The 16,433-nt window shown below is 36.5% G+C and overlaps 1 protein-coding gene across 3 annotated transcripts in view; it reads right to left on the reverse strand.

Annotated features, from left to right (window-relative positions):
* MSH3 (mutS homolog 3) overlaps positions 1 to 16,433 on the reverse strand; it is a 118,122-nt gene that overhangs the window by 62,935 nt on the left and 38,754 nt on the right. For 2 of the 3 annotated variants that reach the window (XM_063319656.1, XM_063319658.1), the window contains exons 9-12: positions 12,091 to 12,203; positions 10,749 to 10,863; positions 3,795 to 3,879; positions 3,100 to 3,209 (exon numbers count right to left, since the gene is read on the reverse strand). In XM_063319656.1, the coding sequence (XP_063175726.1) occupies positions 3,100 to 3,209; positions 3,795 to 3,879; positions 10,749 to 10,863; positions 12,091 to 12,203 (423 nt within the window). The remainder of the gene's footprint in view (positions 1 to 3,099; positions 3,210 to 3,794; positions 3,880 to 10,748; positions 10,864 to 12,090; positions 12,204 to 16,433) is intronic. The other variant, XM_063319657.1, reaches the window with a different exon arrangement.

Genomic DNA, 16,433 nt, shown 5'->3' on the forward strand with positions numbered 1-16,433 from the left:
AAAAGGGAGATGTAAAGATGACAGTGGGAGGAAGTAACCATGGATATAACAAAGAGACACAGAAAACCACATTTCAAAGAGATGAGGCTTCAGATTGTCCCTGTGTAGGGCAACAACTTCCTTGCACTTTATTTTATACCATCACCATAGGACAACATATCCATAATATACAACATCAAAACAAGAAAGATGCAAACCATATCCACGTTTGCTTCATCAGGCCTATGTTAAGCTTATCTTTCTCCTCTTCCTGTAGCTATCCAAAAAGCAATGACTGTTTCACATCAACTTCACAGGTTCTGAGATTAATTTTGCATTAGGAAAGAAATTATTTTTAAATGTTGCACCCATACAAAGACACAAAGATCACACTGTATTACAACACTGTATCCTGAGACCAGTCCTTAGCCCTTTTGCTGTTGAGTATGATCACACACAGCTCTACCCTTTCTCCAGCTGAAACTCCATTGCCCGACAGGAAAACAGCACATTTCATTCAGTCAAAAATGTTTCAACGAACTTAGCTTTCTATTTAATTTTATTCCCACTCCCCTTACAGAAGTTAGGTGAGAAAGGCACTCCACAGAACTTATACTTCAACGGCAAGATAGGCAAGGCAAGATAACACTTCTGTAATCCACAAAGATGTAACTCCTACAAAAAAAAATTACTTTCCTGATTCCTCCTAAAGAGCTCAGTCCTCAATGACTCACACAGCCTCATCATCATCTTTGTATACCTAGGTGAATAAGTGAGGACATTACACTATCCTTGGTTAAGCCTTTTCTTTTTTTAATTACTTTTTAAATCACACATGCCTAATGCTAGAAACCTTTTCTTGTTAGTCTCTAAATGTATTACATCACCGATGATCTAATGGATATCTTCAAGTTTGCCCAAATGAGCTGTCTGTACACATTCTACCTTGATTCAACCTAGTGTATGTTTTCTCCCCTGAAAATTTAGTCAGTCATCATCCCAAGTGATTTTCAGCTGTAAGGCATAAAGCAGTAATTACACCTTCTCACTTTTTGATACACCAAGGGAAATGCACCTACCCACTGACTGGAAAAGATGCAGTACAGAAATCTTACTTCCTCTGAAAACATCACTCCAGGACGCACAGGTGAACTACAATTACAGAATGTTCTCTAAGTGCATTTGTGTGCATTACTGGAAACAATACTGGTGAAATGTCTGATGCACTAAGTACACAAAATTACAAACTCAAGAGTCAGAAAGGGAAAAATACACAGAAATAAAATAGCCTTTTTAGTTTCAGCTGAGGAGTACTGTCATCTCCAACCATGGAACTTCCTTCCATACTAAGAAAAAAGTCTGGAAAAGGGAAGTAGCAATCTCTAGAAGTAACAAAGAGCAAAGGAGAAAGAGAAGAAACCAAAATTGCAAACTTGTAAAGCTGGTTCTGCATAGACACAATGGAGAATTTAAACTAAATTTTCTGTTTAAGAAAGAGGGCCTGAAGTCCCCAATCAAGCAGCTTTCTATCCTCTGTGTCAAGGTAAGAACACTGTCTATTTTACTGTTGAATGGTATTTCACCTGCTGCATCACAAACATGATAATTTGGGAGCAAAATGGGTAGAGGCACCCCTTTTCAGGTGCCCATCCTCAGTGCTGCCACCACACCAGACCAGGGCCTGTGCTCTGGCTCCCCCAGCTGACAACTTCACAAACAACTCCCAAAAGGTCGCAAGGTGCCTCAAGAGCAGAAAAAGAAATAAACTAATTTATTTCAATTTATTCTTGTCAAGTGGCAGAGAAATTCTGTATGCTTTTAAGGTGAACACCAAGCACATAATCAACCTCCATAAAGTCTAATACTATTTAGGATGGTTATATCGAAGCCTTTTTGAAGTGGCTAAAATATATAAAAGCTATTAAAAAAAACCTTATTAAATCCCTGTCAGAAACTGCAGTGTGAAAAAGTCTAACCAGTATTTCTCCTACAAATGAGAAGAGTTCTCTAATATTCTAAATTAACAAAAAAAAGGAGTTAAAAAATAATTATGTGTTTTTCTTACACTACTGAGAAAAGATACTTACAAAAAGGCTAATAAGAAAATTAAGCAGTGGTGCTTCAAAAGTATAGTGCTTTAACAACTTAACTTTGGTCAAGGGAACAAAATGCTTCTGCAGAAACATTTGTAAATTACTGACAACAGCAAGACACTAGAACAGTAGTACACCTCACTATTTAAAATTATTCAAAATTAGTAAAAAGTAAAACTGTTTGATACATTTACAAAAGTAAAACGAGGGAAGATTATTTTACTCAACCGAACCCGAAGGATTCTCTGTATACTATAGCTGAAGTGAACAAAGCAATAATTGAGTAAACTCTACATTGCCAACGCTCAGGGAATGCACATTCAAAGGAATAGATCCAAAAACTTAAAATGTAGGTAACAAACATTCCATCTACTCAATACTTTTATTTACTACATATTCAAGTGCAACACACTGATAAAACGTGCAAAGAGAAATCAGAAAAGATGGATTCCATTTCAAGACAGAGACAAGTAAAAACAAGCATGATAGTATTATAAAATAAAGCCATTCTAAAGCATGAATAAATAAAGCATATCTCAAAATACAATAGTGACCAAATAATCATCACATTTCAGAAGTAGTAAAAATAAATTCTTTCATATGCAACACATTGTATCCAGGGATAAAAAAACATCCACAACTTAAATACACTAAGGATGTAAATACTTATGAAGCAAGAAAGACATCAAACATTAATTGGCAAGTTTAGGAATAAAAACATGCTCCAATAGTAGGTAATCCTCATCGACTGTCTGAAAAAGGATACTGAATTGGAATGGTACCAACTGTATTTCTGCATAGGAATTTCTAACTTGCTCCAAGCCTACTACTCTGAACTACTTAGATGTTCTCTGCCCAAACACAGTGGTTTAACTCTCAAACCTATATATAACGTCCACAGCTTCTACAGTATAATTTCCCGTGTAAACTCTACTATGTATCTCAGGTCTTCAAGCAAATTAAATACATTGGATATACTCAATATCATAATTACGCAGATTTAGCCCTAGATAAAGAACTATCTCACCTGGACTTCATGAGGGGTTGGGTCACCCATTTCTTCAACCTTCGACGTCCAAAGGAAGTTTTAGTATGATCCAAGACCCAGAGTAGGCTTCCTTTTGTTTTCATATCAGTCTAAAATAATAAAAATAGCATAATTATTTTTAACTGAACAATTAATGATGAAGTGAAAGGATCTTCACGACACTACTTAAACATTCTGTTTAGGACTTAAGATATGGCAACTGCATGTTCGTTTACCAATCTTGTTCATCAGCAATGCTTTACATAAAGGACCTCCAACAGTCATAAGACACACAAGTATGTTTTTCCTGTAGCCAGAAAATCTTTTTAGAAAATGACTGGAACAAATTAAGCAAGTCTGTACATAAACGTCTGTGCAATAGCACAAAAGAAAAAACAAACCCTACTGCAGTCATATCACTTGACTGCAATTGCTCAAGAACTGAAACTTTTTTGAAAGTTCTTTGCTAGGCAGAGTGCAATAAGATTTCTAACTCGTACTAAAAGCCAGCACAGATTAACTTTCATTTATGCTTCTGAAAAACATAATCCTCCTTCAGTTTAATCCCATTCTAAATAATTTAAATTTTCCGGGTGAGATTTGCAAACTAATTTAACTAACTTCGTTGGGAACAATATGTCAAATGGCTGTGAAAATCTCAGCATTTATTAAAATAACATTACATTTGTCCTTACCTGATTCTGTAAAATTTCAAGATTTTTCATTGTTGTCCCATTAATTGTCATATATTCAGTTTCACTTGACAACCGTTTGAAATTGCTGGGGAGAGGAAATCCATATGTCATATTTTAAATTTGGGCACAGATGTAACTGTGAAACACTGTCAACATTCTTACATTAGAGAATTCAGTAGTTATGCAAAATTAAAAAAAAGTCAATTAAAGAAATTAAAATCTATTCAAATAAATAAAAGAACTGAACACTAATAATTTCTTTTAATTTACTGCTTAGGAAAACAAGATTTATGACTCACTTCCCCGTTTCCTACAAAGACTCTGACAAAGCTCAGAATAAAATCCATCTCTCCTGTTATCTAATCCTGATCTACTAAATGGTTAAGGAAGTAATGTCTTCAGTCTGTGATGAAACTGAAAAAATGTGTGCTTTTGTTAGTATTCTGCTATGATCACTGTAGGATCAGGGGAAGGGACAGGACTAAGAATTAATAATTCAGGAGTGGAACAGACTTTTAACACAACTTATCAACAAAACAGCATATCAAAATCCATATTCTTGTTTTTTACTACTTCTACAAATTTAAACACGCTGCAATTATTTAGGAAAATAAAAATAGGGTATATTTAAACTATTTTATTTTTAATATGAAATAACCATGACCGAAATTACTTGACTTTTTGACACTCCCTAACAGAACTGGGTAAGACCAACCCAAAGGTTGTGTTGGTTTAGAACCAACGTTAATAGAATAATTGTATTAGATGTGTAATCATATTAGATATGAAATTTATTTCAGTCTCAGACATACACATGAGGTAGTCGAGACCATGAAGTGAAGTGCAAGATCCTCACTAAATGCTTCTGACAAATCAAGTCATGATTGTCTAGGTTAATCATACTGCTGACTGCCCTTTGCACAAAATCTAGGACACTCTTTATTGCCTTAGACTAAACAGAATGACTTGCTAGGTAGGATTTAAAACTGCTTTCTTGACTTTTCACAAAATTTTTTTCAGTGCATTCAATTTTAAACTCTCTATGGGAGCACTCAAACGCTCAAACTTTTCTGTGGGGCACACACAGCTGCATTATTGCTACACTAAAACCAAAACCAACACTGTAACTTTCAGAAACATGAAATATTCAGAAACTAATGTTGTATATTTATAATGTATGCAGGTGTTTGGGCCTGCTAGCAAATTTGTTCCTAAATAATGGGTTAAATTACAAATATTTTCCACAGATTTTATTTAAAAAAAAAAAAAGTAGATTCAACTGAGTGCCCTCAAGTTTAATGATAGTTTGGAAGTACAGCCAAATCAGAACTGCACCCGTAGTCATAATTATTCTGAACTAGTGTGCTATTGCAGCAAATACCAAAGTGGATGAACGAAACAAAACCTTGGAGGCAAAAGCAGCAGCACTTCCCGAAGTACACAATATTACGAGCAACAAAACAGTAATTTATTATCTTCAGTCACAACTGCTGATGCTGGCAAAAATTAAATAAAAATTATTTCTGCTTTGCTCCCAATCCATATGATCAACAACACATTCTACCTACTCTTCCAAAAGCACCTCTTCTGCATCTAGGACTTACCTGAACTACAGTTTCCCCCATTTGCTGCATTTCAACTTGCTACTATTCAAGTCTGTGATCTCTTAAACCCAGCCGGAAAAGGACCAAAGCCTTACCATCTCTTCCCAAAAGCAAAAAGGATGCTTTTGGCTATTTCTGTCAACCCTCAGTCACCCATATGCAAGTTTCAAGAGTGGGTTTACTGGTTCTAATGTTTCCCCCCTTCACCTGGCTTCAGAGCACATAACACAAAAGTGTATTCTGTCACAGCAAGCTTGCTCTCTGGTAATATTTAAAGACAACTAACTCTGCTCCACTGCAGAGTATATTTATTATTCTTTCAGAATCAGATATGCTAAAGTTGTTCTCATAGCATAAATTATGTGTGTTTTATATTATCCAGGTGTTTGCTTCATCTGAGTTACTCCACCCTGCTATTAACCCTGGTAATTGAGAGCTTAGAGTATAAGAATAACAGCCAAGATCAACTGCAGTATATATGCCCAACCAACAATTCCAGATGTCACAGCACAGAACACGTTTTGCTTCCACCCCCTCATTTTCCTTCAGCTTGGGATCAGAACTTGATAAAAATGTGAACAAAGACAGACTCTTTGTAGGGAATTTAGGAACCAAATGGCATAAGAAGAAGGTTGTAAACAAATATTAAGTCAGTGCTGCATTTGCAGCAAGGGTGTCAACACATTTCTTCTAAGAAATTCTAATATGCTGCTAACAGCTACCTCCTGCATCAGTAAAAATGACCCTTCAAAATCACTTCAACCGGATCACGATGACATAATTCCTTCTGTAGTTGACGGTGTGACCCAAGTTTCAAAGAACAGACTTGCAGCTGTCTCGAGTACTTAAACAGCACAAAAACCAAAAGATGGAAATGGCTGGCAATTTCACTACTGAGAAGTAAGGCAAGGTAGAATCTCACCATCCGGGCTGAGAAAAATGAGAAGAGGAAAAAACAAGAAACACAAGCTTCTGGTAAGATTTAGGAAACTTCTGGGGAATACTTGTGAGAAAATGGTTCCTAGTCATAAAATGACTTTTCAGAGTAGAACCGCACTTGATGACGAGTTTAAAGGGTTACTATGTTTGCTTTAGGACAGTAAACTACATCCTCAGATTTTGATTCTTATGTGTTACCTGTGAAATTGAATCTTCTTGGTCATTCTGACTCCTGAGAAGCTTGTAGTGAAGGACAATTTTTATGTTTTATTTATTATTCTCTCCACAGGAGATATAAATAATTTCATACTCAGTAACCCAGCCTAAGTGAATGCATGTTATTCAGATCAGTAGTTTTCAACTACTTTAATTCTGCAAATCTGTAAAAACTTTTCACCAAAGCTGCAAGGCACTCCATTGAAAGCCTACCAAGCAGCAGATTTTCTTTGCTCAATTATCTTTTACAGACCTCTAGAGTCCACATCTTTGAGATGTCTAAGGGTGAATAAACAACAAAACAAACCTATATATTTAGACAAGAGTTGTGGGAATCCCTATTCAGCTTTAAGGAGTAAAACCAAATCTCTCAATTTCTCAGAAGCATTAGCTTTCTTTAGGTATGAAAGACGTTTACCACAGTCTAAGTAGTGAAGGACATCAAGCCCAGACTATGTTTTTTTATTTAATTAACCAGTTTTAAATTAGTTAGGCAATATCGCCAGAGGGCTTCGAACTTCTGATCCAGATCTCTGGTGTGATAGAAGTCCAGTAACAAAAAAAAAAAAATCCACACAAACACACAGAAAACAAAACTGAGACATACTAAACAAAGAACAAGAACAGATATGAGAGGACCTGGGAAGGATTAATAGAAACAAAACTAATCTCCATTATTTTTAATCCTGAATTAGTCTTCTTTTCTCCACTGAACTGACCTCAAGGAGTAGGTCTGCAACTTTGTTCTACCTAGATGTCTGCACTTTCTCAGTCTGCTCTTCTTGCACACAGCCTCAGCACTCCTACAAGCTCCAAATGTCCAGACTGCAAGAGGTCCTGCCTGTGGCTCTTCTGCTAGGGTCTCAAAAGAGATGGTAAATCCTTTGCTAAGCACCTCTTCTTAGTGCCTGCAAACCATGCCTTTCCTTTTCAGTTTCTGTATCTCCTGAGCTGACCTTGAAACCTCCCAAAATCACTTCAGTACTCCCTTTTTCACTCTGACATCATCAGTCCCTAAGAGATACAAAAGCCTTATTGAACACCATTCCCTCAATTTCTATGACGTTTTGCCTGAAAATTCAAGGATGTCCACCATTTTAAGCTAAGAACTTACATTTTGACTTCTCTCTTAATTACATCTTGCCAACTCCCTTCCACCACTACTACAAGGTACAATCAAATATTTCTCATCTTGAATTCTTTCTCTTTCGCCTCCTCTCTCAAAGCCATTTTAACCTTCCCCTCTCTTCTTTCACTTCTGCCTCTGTCTTTTAACTTCACTGCTAGTAGTTCTCCAATGCCAAAGCTATTCACTTTCTTCAGAAAGATACCTGGCTCTTCTATCCCTGCATTTCTTAAGTTCACCTATCACTGTTCAAAATCTAAGAACTACATTCTCTCTGTTTCATCTCCAATATGCTGGAAAACATGTAGGTAAAATTAAAATACACCAAGACACATTTCCCCAGCAATTGCTATACAAATGATGATTTTTCAAGCAAAAGTGGGTATACTCAACTGTATTTGAAAACCTCTCCTAGATGCGTACCAACTTCTTGTGAAAAGCCAATAAAAGGTCTCTCACTATGTAAAGGTATTAGAACACATTGATCAAAAAAAGCTTGTATCATTCATTGTTAAATCTATTTTTACTTGCTGCTAGAGCTGCAATGCAGTCTAGCCATATCCCAAGGTCCTGCTGTGGCAGAAATTTTATTTTATTTTTAGTATTTTGCTTTATCTAGCTTCTAGCTTTATCTAAATATTAAAACAAAACTTACTTCCACCCACTAATAAGGACCCCTCATCATTTACTTGATGTTTCATGACTCTTACTATTAAATTGAGCTGGAATTTTTTTCAGCTGGGAGAAGACTGTTTATCCAAGAAGGTACAGAGGTGTAAGGAATTTTTTTGTCATTCTTCCTACCACATAGGTCTTCTTCATCCAGATCTGTGTCACTTACATTAATAAACTGAAAACTATCTCACAACTCTGACTTCAAGCTCACTGACTCATCAGTATATGCTTACTGACCTGAATTCTCCTAGGAATTTTAAGCTGCTTGACAGTGCAATGGAAGGATTTCTCTTTTATTTCTTGCAGAATCACAAAAGATCCATGAGCCTGACAACCTTGCTTAAAAGGCTTTCCCTTTTCAGTATTTAGATAGTATTTCACTGGCATTAGGAAAAATATTGAAGTTGAGTTCACCTCAGTATTTGGCTCACTATTTCAATATATGTAGCACACTAAAAACATCAAGCAGAATTCAGTATCAAGCAGTCAAAGCAGTAAAGTCTTTAGAAATAAACACAGTAGAATGCAAGCACATGAACACAGGAACAAAGTTATCTCAAAGAATGTATTTTATTTCTTCATAGTGTATCACCAAGATATCAAATAGTTCACCACCTTTCCACTCAGATGCTCTTACATTCACATAAAGAACATTACAGCAACCTTCAGCAGGCAAATGTCAACTCTAAGATGTAGTGCTTTTCTTTCCCAGTCTGTAATTACGCTTGATTTTAAGATGCAGCTACTACCAATGTGACTGACTGCTGCTAGATAAGCCTCCAAGTAATGATGTTTCTCCTCTGGTACTGAATTAATTCTACATAAAAGACGGATTTTATATTACCCCCATCACTATGTGTAATTGCACATAGGGCACTGTGACAATAGTGATCTACAAATGTGACCATGGAATAGCATTTCCTAGGAGTTCACTTTCTTCTCACAAGATTTCTCCAGCTCCTCCCTCGCTACCCAAACGTTTTCAAAAAACAAACAAGAACAAAAACAAAAGCCAACCAAAAAGGATTAGCGGGAACACCACAGTGCTACACCACCACAGGTCGGAGAGCTCCTTGATGGATGAGGCAGGGGAGATGGCTTAGAAGACGGAGAGTGCAAGGGCAACTTAAGGAAGAAAATCCATTCCAAAATCCAGAAAACCCAGGTATACATAATTTCCAAATATTTTAGTAGATACCTGAAAAATGTTTAAAGCTGACACCTGCAGTCAATTTTTTAAATGCTGCTGCATTTTTAAAAAAAAAAAAAATGGTAGTGTACGGAGCCCTTCAAACTAAGACTTGAAACTTCAAGGATTTCATATAACAAGTGAACAATCTACACCTGACACGCCGTATTTCCAAGTATTCAGTTTACAGGCAGACTTACTTTGTTAAATCCTGCCTACTTACAGGACAGAGGAATACTGAGACAACCAAGATAATATTTTGCACAGGATCCATGACAGATAAAGCTGTTTAATTAAAGCACGCAATAAGCCTCAATGATAGTTTCAAACCCAAGCCAGGTAGGATAGCAATCTTTTATACTTGTGCAAGACAGGATAAAAAGATGCTTGAGTGGAAATACCTTTCCATTTTCATTTGATTCCACCTGCATAAACCTGTTACGAATTCTGAGTACTCATCTGAGCATATCTAATAAGCCTAAGTGTTGGGACTACTTAAGGGAAGACAAGATTATTTCCATGTCTGTGTGTTTTTGTAGTAATTTTGCACAAATAGTGACGGTCTATCAAGAACTTTTTACATGATTGTTCCTCCCACTCCTAGTGACTGCTGAGCCAACTCAAGGGATTTTTCAGAAAGCCAGGATGTGCTGAAGGTCTATTTTCTTTATAATTGATAACTAGATTCACCCGCTCAAACAGATAAGCTGCATACTGTCTAAACATTACGACACATTAGTATTTATACCTGCTTCCAGAGCTATAGAAAATTATTTACATACCTCTGGCAAAATATATTAGTTTTTTTAAAAAGCTGCCAAAAAAGTCCCAAATTTTGTTCACAAAGTAAAACAGAGGTTGAGATATGATGGCTGATATTGATTAACAAACTTTAACATTTCCCTCCTAGTATCCACCTGGTTTTGTACCTTGTTTGTTTTCAATAACACTTGTCAGCAGTACAAGTTCACTTACATTACTGATAGTCATGTCTAGACAAACATACTTCATAAAGATTTTCATGAAACACACACTTCTTTCAGTTCCGATTAGGAGCTTAAATGTACAATTTTTACAGAGACTATGTTTATCACTGTAGCAGGTGGGTTATTTACATTGTGGGGAAGTTGTCTGCTAAAACTTGTAAGATAACACTGGTATGTATATTGGTGCTTTGAATTGGAAGTTTCAATAAGGCAAGTTACCTTGGATTGTAAAGCATCTTTTCCAAATTAAATTCTTTGAGGTATGCAATTACTGCTGCTAGGGAGGAAATAACAGGCTTATCCAAGCTTAGTATTACAGATAGTTTTTGAGGATCTAAAAAAAAAAAAAAAAAAAAAATTATTTTCTTGTTAACTCACTATTTACTTATAAATTTTAGAAAAAGCATAATCTGTTTTTCAATTTAATCGAATAGAAATCTGGAATATATATACAGTGTCTATGATATCTATAAATCAACATAAAGTGAGGTTCCAAAATAACATTTACGGTTCCAAAGAATGTAGAACATTACAATAATGTAAACATATTATAAAACATAAAACATTTGACTGCACAGGTTTTTCTTCATAAAAATGAGTAATTGTTGGCATAAGAAATTCCTAAATATACAAACTAAGAACTGAATTCTGTAGGCATTACTGTAGGCAACATCTGTGCAATTCAAAAGGAATGAGGAGGCCTTGGCACATGTGCTGATTTATCTGCCCCAGCCAGTCTGCAGAATATGGTTCCATCTTTGTGAGACAGCTAGTTGTATTTGATAGTGTTTCTAAACAGTGCTCTACTACAGTCCCTGTTCCAGCTGCAACAATAGGAAAATTCACTCCATGATATCTCAACATAAAATGGTCTGTTTTAAAACCCTATTTAGTTTTTAGACCTGTTTTTCTGTCCTTAGAGTATTAATACACATAAGAACATTTCAGATGTTGAATAATTTCCCTCAGTTGCTATATATGTGTGAACTTAAACCTGTATAAACACACATCTTCAAGATATGAAAAAAAAGGGTTGTTAGCCCTGTATTAATTTCTACTTAAATAATGTTCACTTTCAAGGTTCACCTCCTCCAAGCTCAAAAAAGATACCAATGGGCAGAAAATTAAGCAAAGGTGGCAGAAGGTCTACATAGATAAACAGGACGCTCCTGATTAACTCAAATATTAAAAAGGAGGAGTATGAGAGGTGGAAGCACAGACAAGTGACCCAGGAAGAATAAAGAGACATTGTTCAAGCTTGCAGGGATGGGGTTAGGAAAATGAGGGCCCACGTGGAGTTGAGACTGGCAAGGTACGTGAAGGGCAACAAGAACTTCTACAACTATGTTAACAGCACAAGTAAGACAAGGGAAAATATGGGCGCACGGCCGAACGGGGCAGAGGGTGACAAAGGACATGTAAGAGGCTGGGGAACTCAACACCTTCTTTGCCTTGGTCTTTACTGGTAAAATGTGCCTTGGGATGCACACTTCTAAGACGTTAGGAACAACAGACCTGTAATATCAGGGACTTCTTTTGCGTAAAAATCTGAATGACATACCTGTAGTATCAGCCACTTCTTTTGCATAAAAATCAGTAACCAGCTCAAAAGCATGGCTGTATTCAAAATGGTGGTTTTCCATCCTTTCTATCCTAATTCTGTCATCCCGTAACCTGCAAAGCGAAAATAATTGACTTTCAGTATTTCTGCTCCCTTCATGAAGAACACTTAAGTAGGTTACAAAGGTGCATTTTCTTTCATCTTTCCTTTGTTAAGAATTGAATGGGTAAAGAATGAAGACATGAGCTCCTTGGGCGGGCTGAGAACATATCTAAGAGCGTGGTGGCTTTTTTAAACCTTTCTTCTTTCCATTGTAAAAGCACGAACAAGTAAAACCCAAACAGCAACAGCAAGGAAGCCCAAAAGAGATTTCAAGAGGTTGTCTCATATACCTGCAAGGTAGATGTAAATGTGTTCCCATCAATCATAACAAGTATTTGCCATATCTGTTCTTAAAGACTTATGATGATTAAACAATGAAACAATTCTCCTGTGCTATCTATTACCATATCTAATTTTCCTTTATCTTTAAATGCTTTGTTCTGTGCTGCGCAACTTGTTGCAACTTTAACCTACTGCATCTTTTCCTATATGCAGCTGAAACAAAGTATTCCTGTCCCTTTGTTTCATAACTATTTGAAGATTTTTCCTCTTCCTTCTGCTATGGGACTTGATTTCTTTCAGTCTTTTTGCAGTCCAGGTTGTCAAGGATGTTATTAATGATAACCCAGTCCTCCCAAAATGTCAACAGTTCCTCCCAGTTTAACAGTACCAGCAAGCGTAGCAAACTTACTCTGTTCCACCATTAAGCCAAATTAGATCTCTTCCATGAATCCTTCCCTGCTGTCAGCAAGTAATTGAGAATTACAGCAGTACAGGATTTCAGACAGTTTTGCAACCCATGAGAAATTCATCTCGCCTGCTTCCTGTGACCCCTGCTTACACAGCCCGCTTATGTAAGACAGTGGCAAAAAACCTGTATTCATCACAACATGCAAGAGATCAAAGTTGCTCAGTACCTGGGCTTGAGTGTCAAGCAGCACACCCGAGATGCCAAACTGCCTCAGAGAAGACTATGTGTGTGGTGTTTACAAGATACAACCTGTCTACACTGGCTGCATTTCCTAACTGCTCACTGAAATTAAAACTGGATGCTGCGTTATCAATTCAATTTGAAAAGCTGTTAATACAGCATTAAACAGATGTGCTGGTTTAAAAAAAAAAAAAAAAAAACAAACCAAAACCAAACAAAAACCACAACAAAAATCACACACACTCCCCCTGCAACCCTGTACATAGTTACACAGCAACAGAATGAGCACTGAAGAAGCAGCCAGTAGAAAGCTGCCAGTAAAAGACACATGTAAAACCTACTTGGCCTCAGATCATTCAGTCTCATACCACCATGGGACATGAATTAACCAAATACTTCTAGCACATTGGAATTACGCCAATGAGAGAGACTGCGTAAGTATTATAGGAAGGAAATTAATCAATACCCTTTTTGAAGGGCTTTTCAACTTCACAGGAAAAAACAGACAGACAAGTTTTCTGCATTACATCGTACATATTCCCATCTTAAAGGATCAATATGTCTCTGAGGCTCAACTCTTAAAGATGAGAGTTGTTTTCCTATAATATGTATCAAACTGACTGAGTCTTAGAGGTCTGACTTTTTTCAGCACATCCTAGCACATCCCTTGCTTACTTTGAGGGCCTTAGTTTTAACTGACTGATCCAATTAAGTTTTCAGTCTTTAGACCCTCTGGGATCCCCCTCTGCCCCAACCCTACTCAGAATGAGCAAACATTTTTAAAGCAAATGGATTTCTGTAAACAACAATTAGTCTGTGTTCCTCAAACTTCGATAACAATCAGCTATTTTCTTCCTTGTGTTTTTCACTTGCTTCAACCTTCACTAATAAACTGCTCTAACACATCCACCCATTTTGTTAAATTAGCTTATATACTCACTACAGCATTTTGCAAGAATACCACTTCAACATTAAACTTTTTAAAATGTGTTGTATATCTGGAGGTCAGCAGAGTACAAGCCTTTGAATCAGTCCTGCAAGACAGCGGGGCTTTTCTGTTGACCATGTGTGAGTAGGGACTTAGGGAAATCTTTTTAACAGGATTTTATTTTTCATTTCTACTTCATATGTTTTCATAACACTGCCTTCAGAAAAGCAAGGCATAGCAAGGTCTGCAGAGGTAATTTTTAGAACCAAAGTCAAACCAGGAGGCTTTAGGGGGTACTTCTTTCGATGATTCATGCCACACCTGCTTGTTTTTAAAGTAATGGCTAAAAAGTAATTGTTATCATTTTCAAATACAAATACCTGACACTCTGTCTATCTGACGGTATGCATCTGATATTCTAGATAAAGTAAAAAAATGGGAAGGTTATTCAATGTATGGAAAAATCAGAATTTTTATCAAGATGTATGAAAACAAAATTTGTTGCAGAAGGTTTTCATGTTCGTCCTTTGTTTAGCCAGATGTTCACCCATAGGCCATTTTTCTGATTATAGACAGAATGATATGTTGATGCTTTATCTCTCCAGCTACCAATGCTTATTTAAATCAGAAGTCAATTTGCCATCAACTTTCATAAACATCATTCTTGTCAGAACATCTACAATGAACTGCTGTGCAACTCAGTATTTTATTGATATCTTTTTCAGTACTTCCAAAAACAAGCAATCCTTATAGTCCTGTGACACTGATAGGGTTAGTCAATGATGAAACTGAACTTTTCAAAGCTTTTTTACTTTCCTTGCACAAGTTCTTCTGCTACCACCCTTAAATGGATATTGAGCAGAGATGTTTCAGGGTTTCAAACTACCAACTGATGGTATGAATGAACATATAGTGCGCCTTATTAAGAATTCCCTGCTCTCTAAACGCACTGGGATTTGATGTAGGACCGTCCTTCCTCACAAGATGAGTTATGGAAGTTGCTTGAAGAGACGATCATCACCCACAGTTAAGAATATGAAACCAATGTGTCCATAAATAGATGCATAAAGGATGGGATCCTGAAATACACACATTTACACAGACACACACACACACACTTTTGTGTATATAACATAACATTTTAAGTCCATTCCAATGGACTATGCTGTTCTATGATTCTGTTACTATAGGGACTAATTTATCTGTCCCCCTGCTGGAAAAATGAAAAAGGATCAACACTGGTGGGTTTTATCCCTCTATTTATCCGACAATTCAATGCATCCACTTAAAGATTCATTGCTTACAAAGTGCTGCAGGAAAAATACTGAAGAGATATCACTAAATTTTTGGGAAGAAAATCTCTTAAGACTAAAAAAACCTGCTAGGAGCTAGAAGAATGTCAAACAACATAGATAAAACTATTTTACAGAAACTGACTCAAGATATTTAAAAAAAATAATAAAATCTTTTATTGCAAGAATGAGCTTGCATTTAAGCACAAAAGCTGACTGCAGTGTGCTGAATGAAACAGGAGTCACTTCATTACTGCTCCACAATTAAACAGTCATAAAGTGCATAAAGACTTCCTGAAAAACAAACACATCCAAACTAAGTTTTCTTAAAGCTCAGGAAGCCTTCCTAAGGAAAGCAAATAACTCCAGAATTTTACGTTCCAGCTACTATCCTGTCCTGCCCATTCTGCTTTAGGACTATTCAAATGCAGGGGTGCAGGCACCAATACTTTACTGTACCTCCTTATATCACAATACAAGTTCATAAATTACATGGAATTTGGGAAGGGATATCTCTGCTCCTAAAGTTTAGTAAGAAGTTTTTATTTTTGATGCTAAGCGCAGATTTATAAAGCACAAATAACTGTTACTTAATTTTTCCTATACACTTTATTCAAACTGCTATTTCCTTTGCACTTCTCATAGTGCACTCTGCTAGGTCAACCAGTTTGTCACTGGGGAAAAATGCCTACGCTGCCCAGTAGAGCAAGGCAACTTGAATGCATTAATCCTTTCAGAAATCCAAGTGTATGGTGTTATCTTCCCTCATTAACATGCTTAGCAGAAATTGCATTTCCTTTATTTGTCATCGTTGTGATACCTTTGTTATACAATTGTTTCTAGCAACTGGAGAACAATCATCCTTCCTTTTTTGGTAAATCTTGGCATGGAGCTCCAGTAGCTTCACTGCAAAGTCTCAATGACATTTCCAAGCAGCTGTTTTTTTCGCACTAAGTGCATACATTTTTATAAGCACAGCTTTTTTTCTCCTGACAGAGTAAAGTACTTTCCCACATTTGCTCTCAACAACCTTCAGATATGAGAGATGGGGACAATGTTGTTGCAAGAAAAATGGCAGCACGGCCACCTT

This window comes from Chroicocephalus ridibundus, chromosome Z (genome assembly GCF_963924245.1).
Source record: "Chroicocephalus ridibundus chromosome Z, bChrRid1.1, whole genome shotgun sequence".
Classification (NCBI taxonomy): domain Eukaryota; kingdom Metazoa; phylum Chordata; class Aves; order Charadriiformes; family Laridae; genus Chroicocephalus; species Chroicocephalus ridibundus.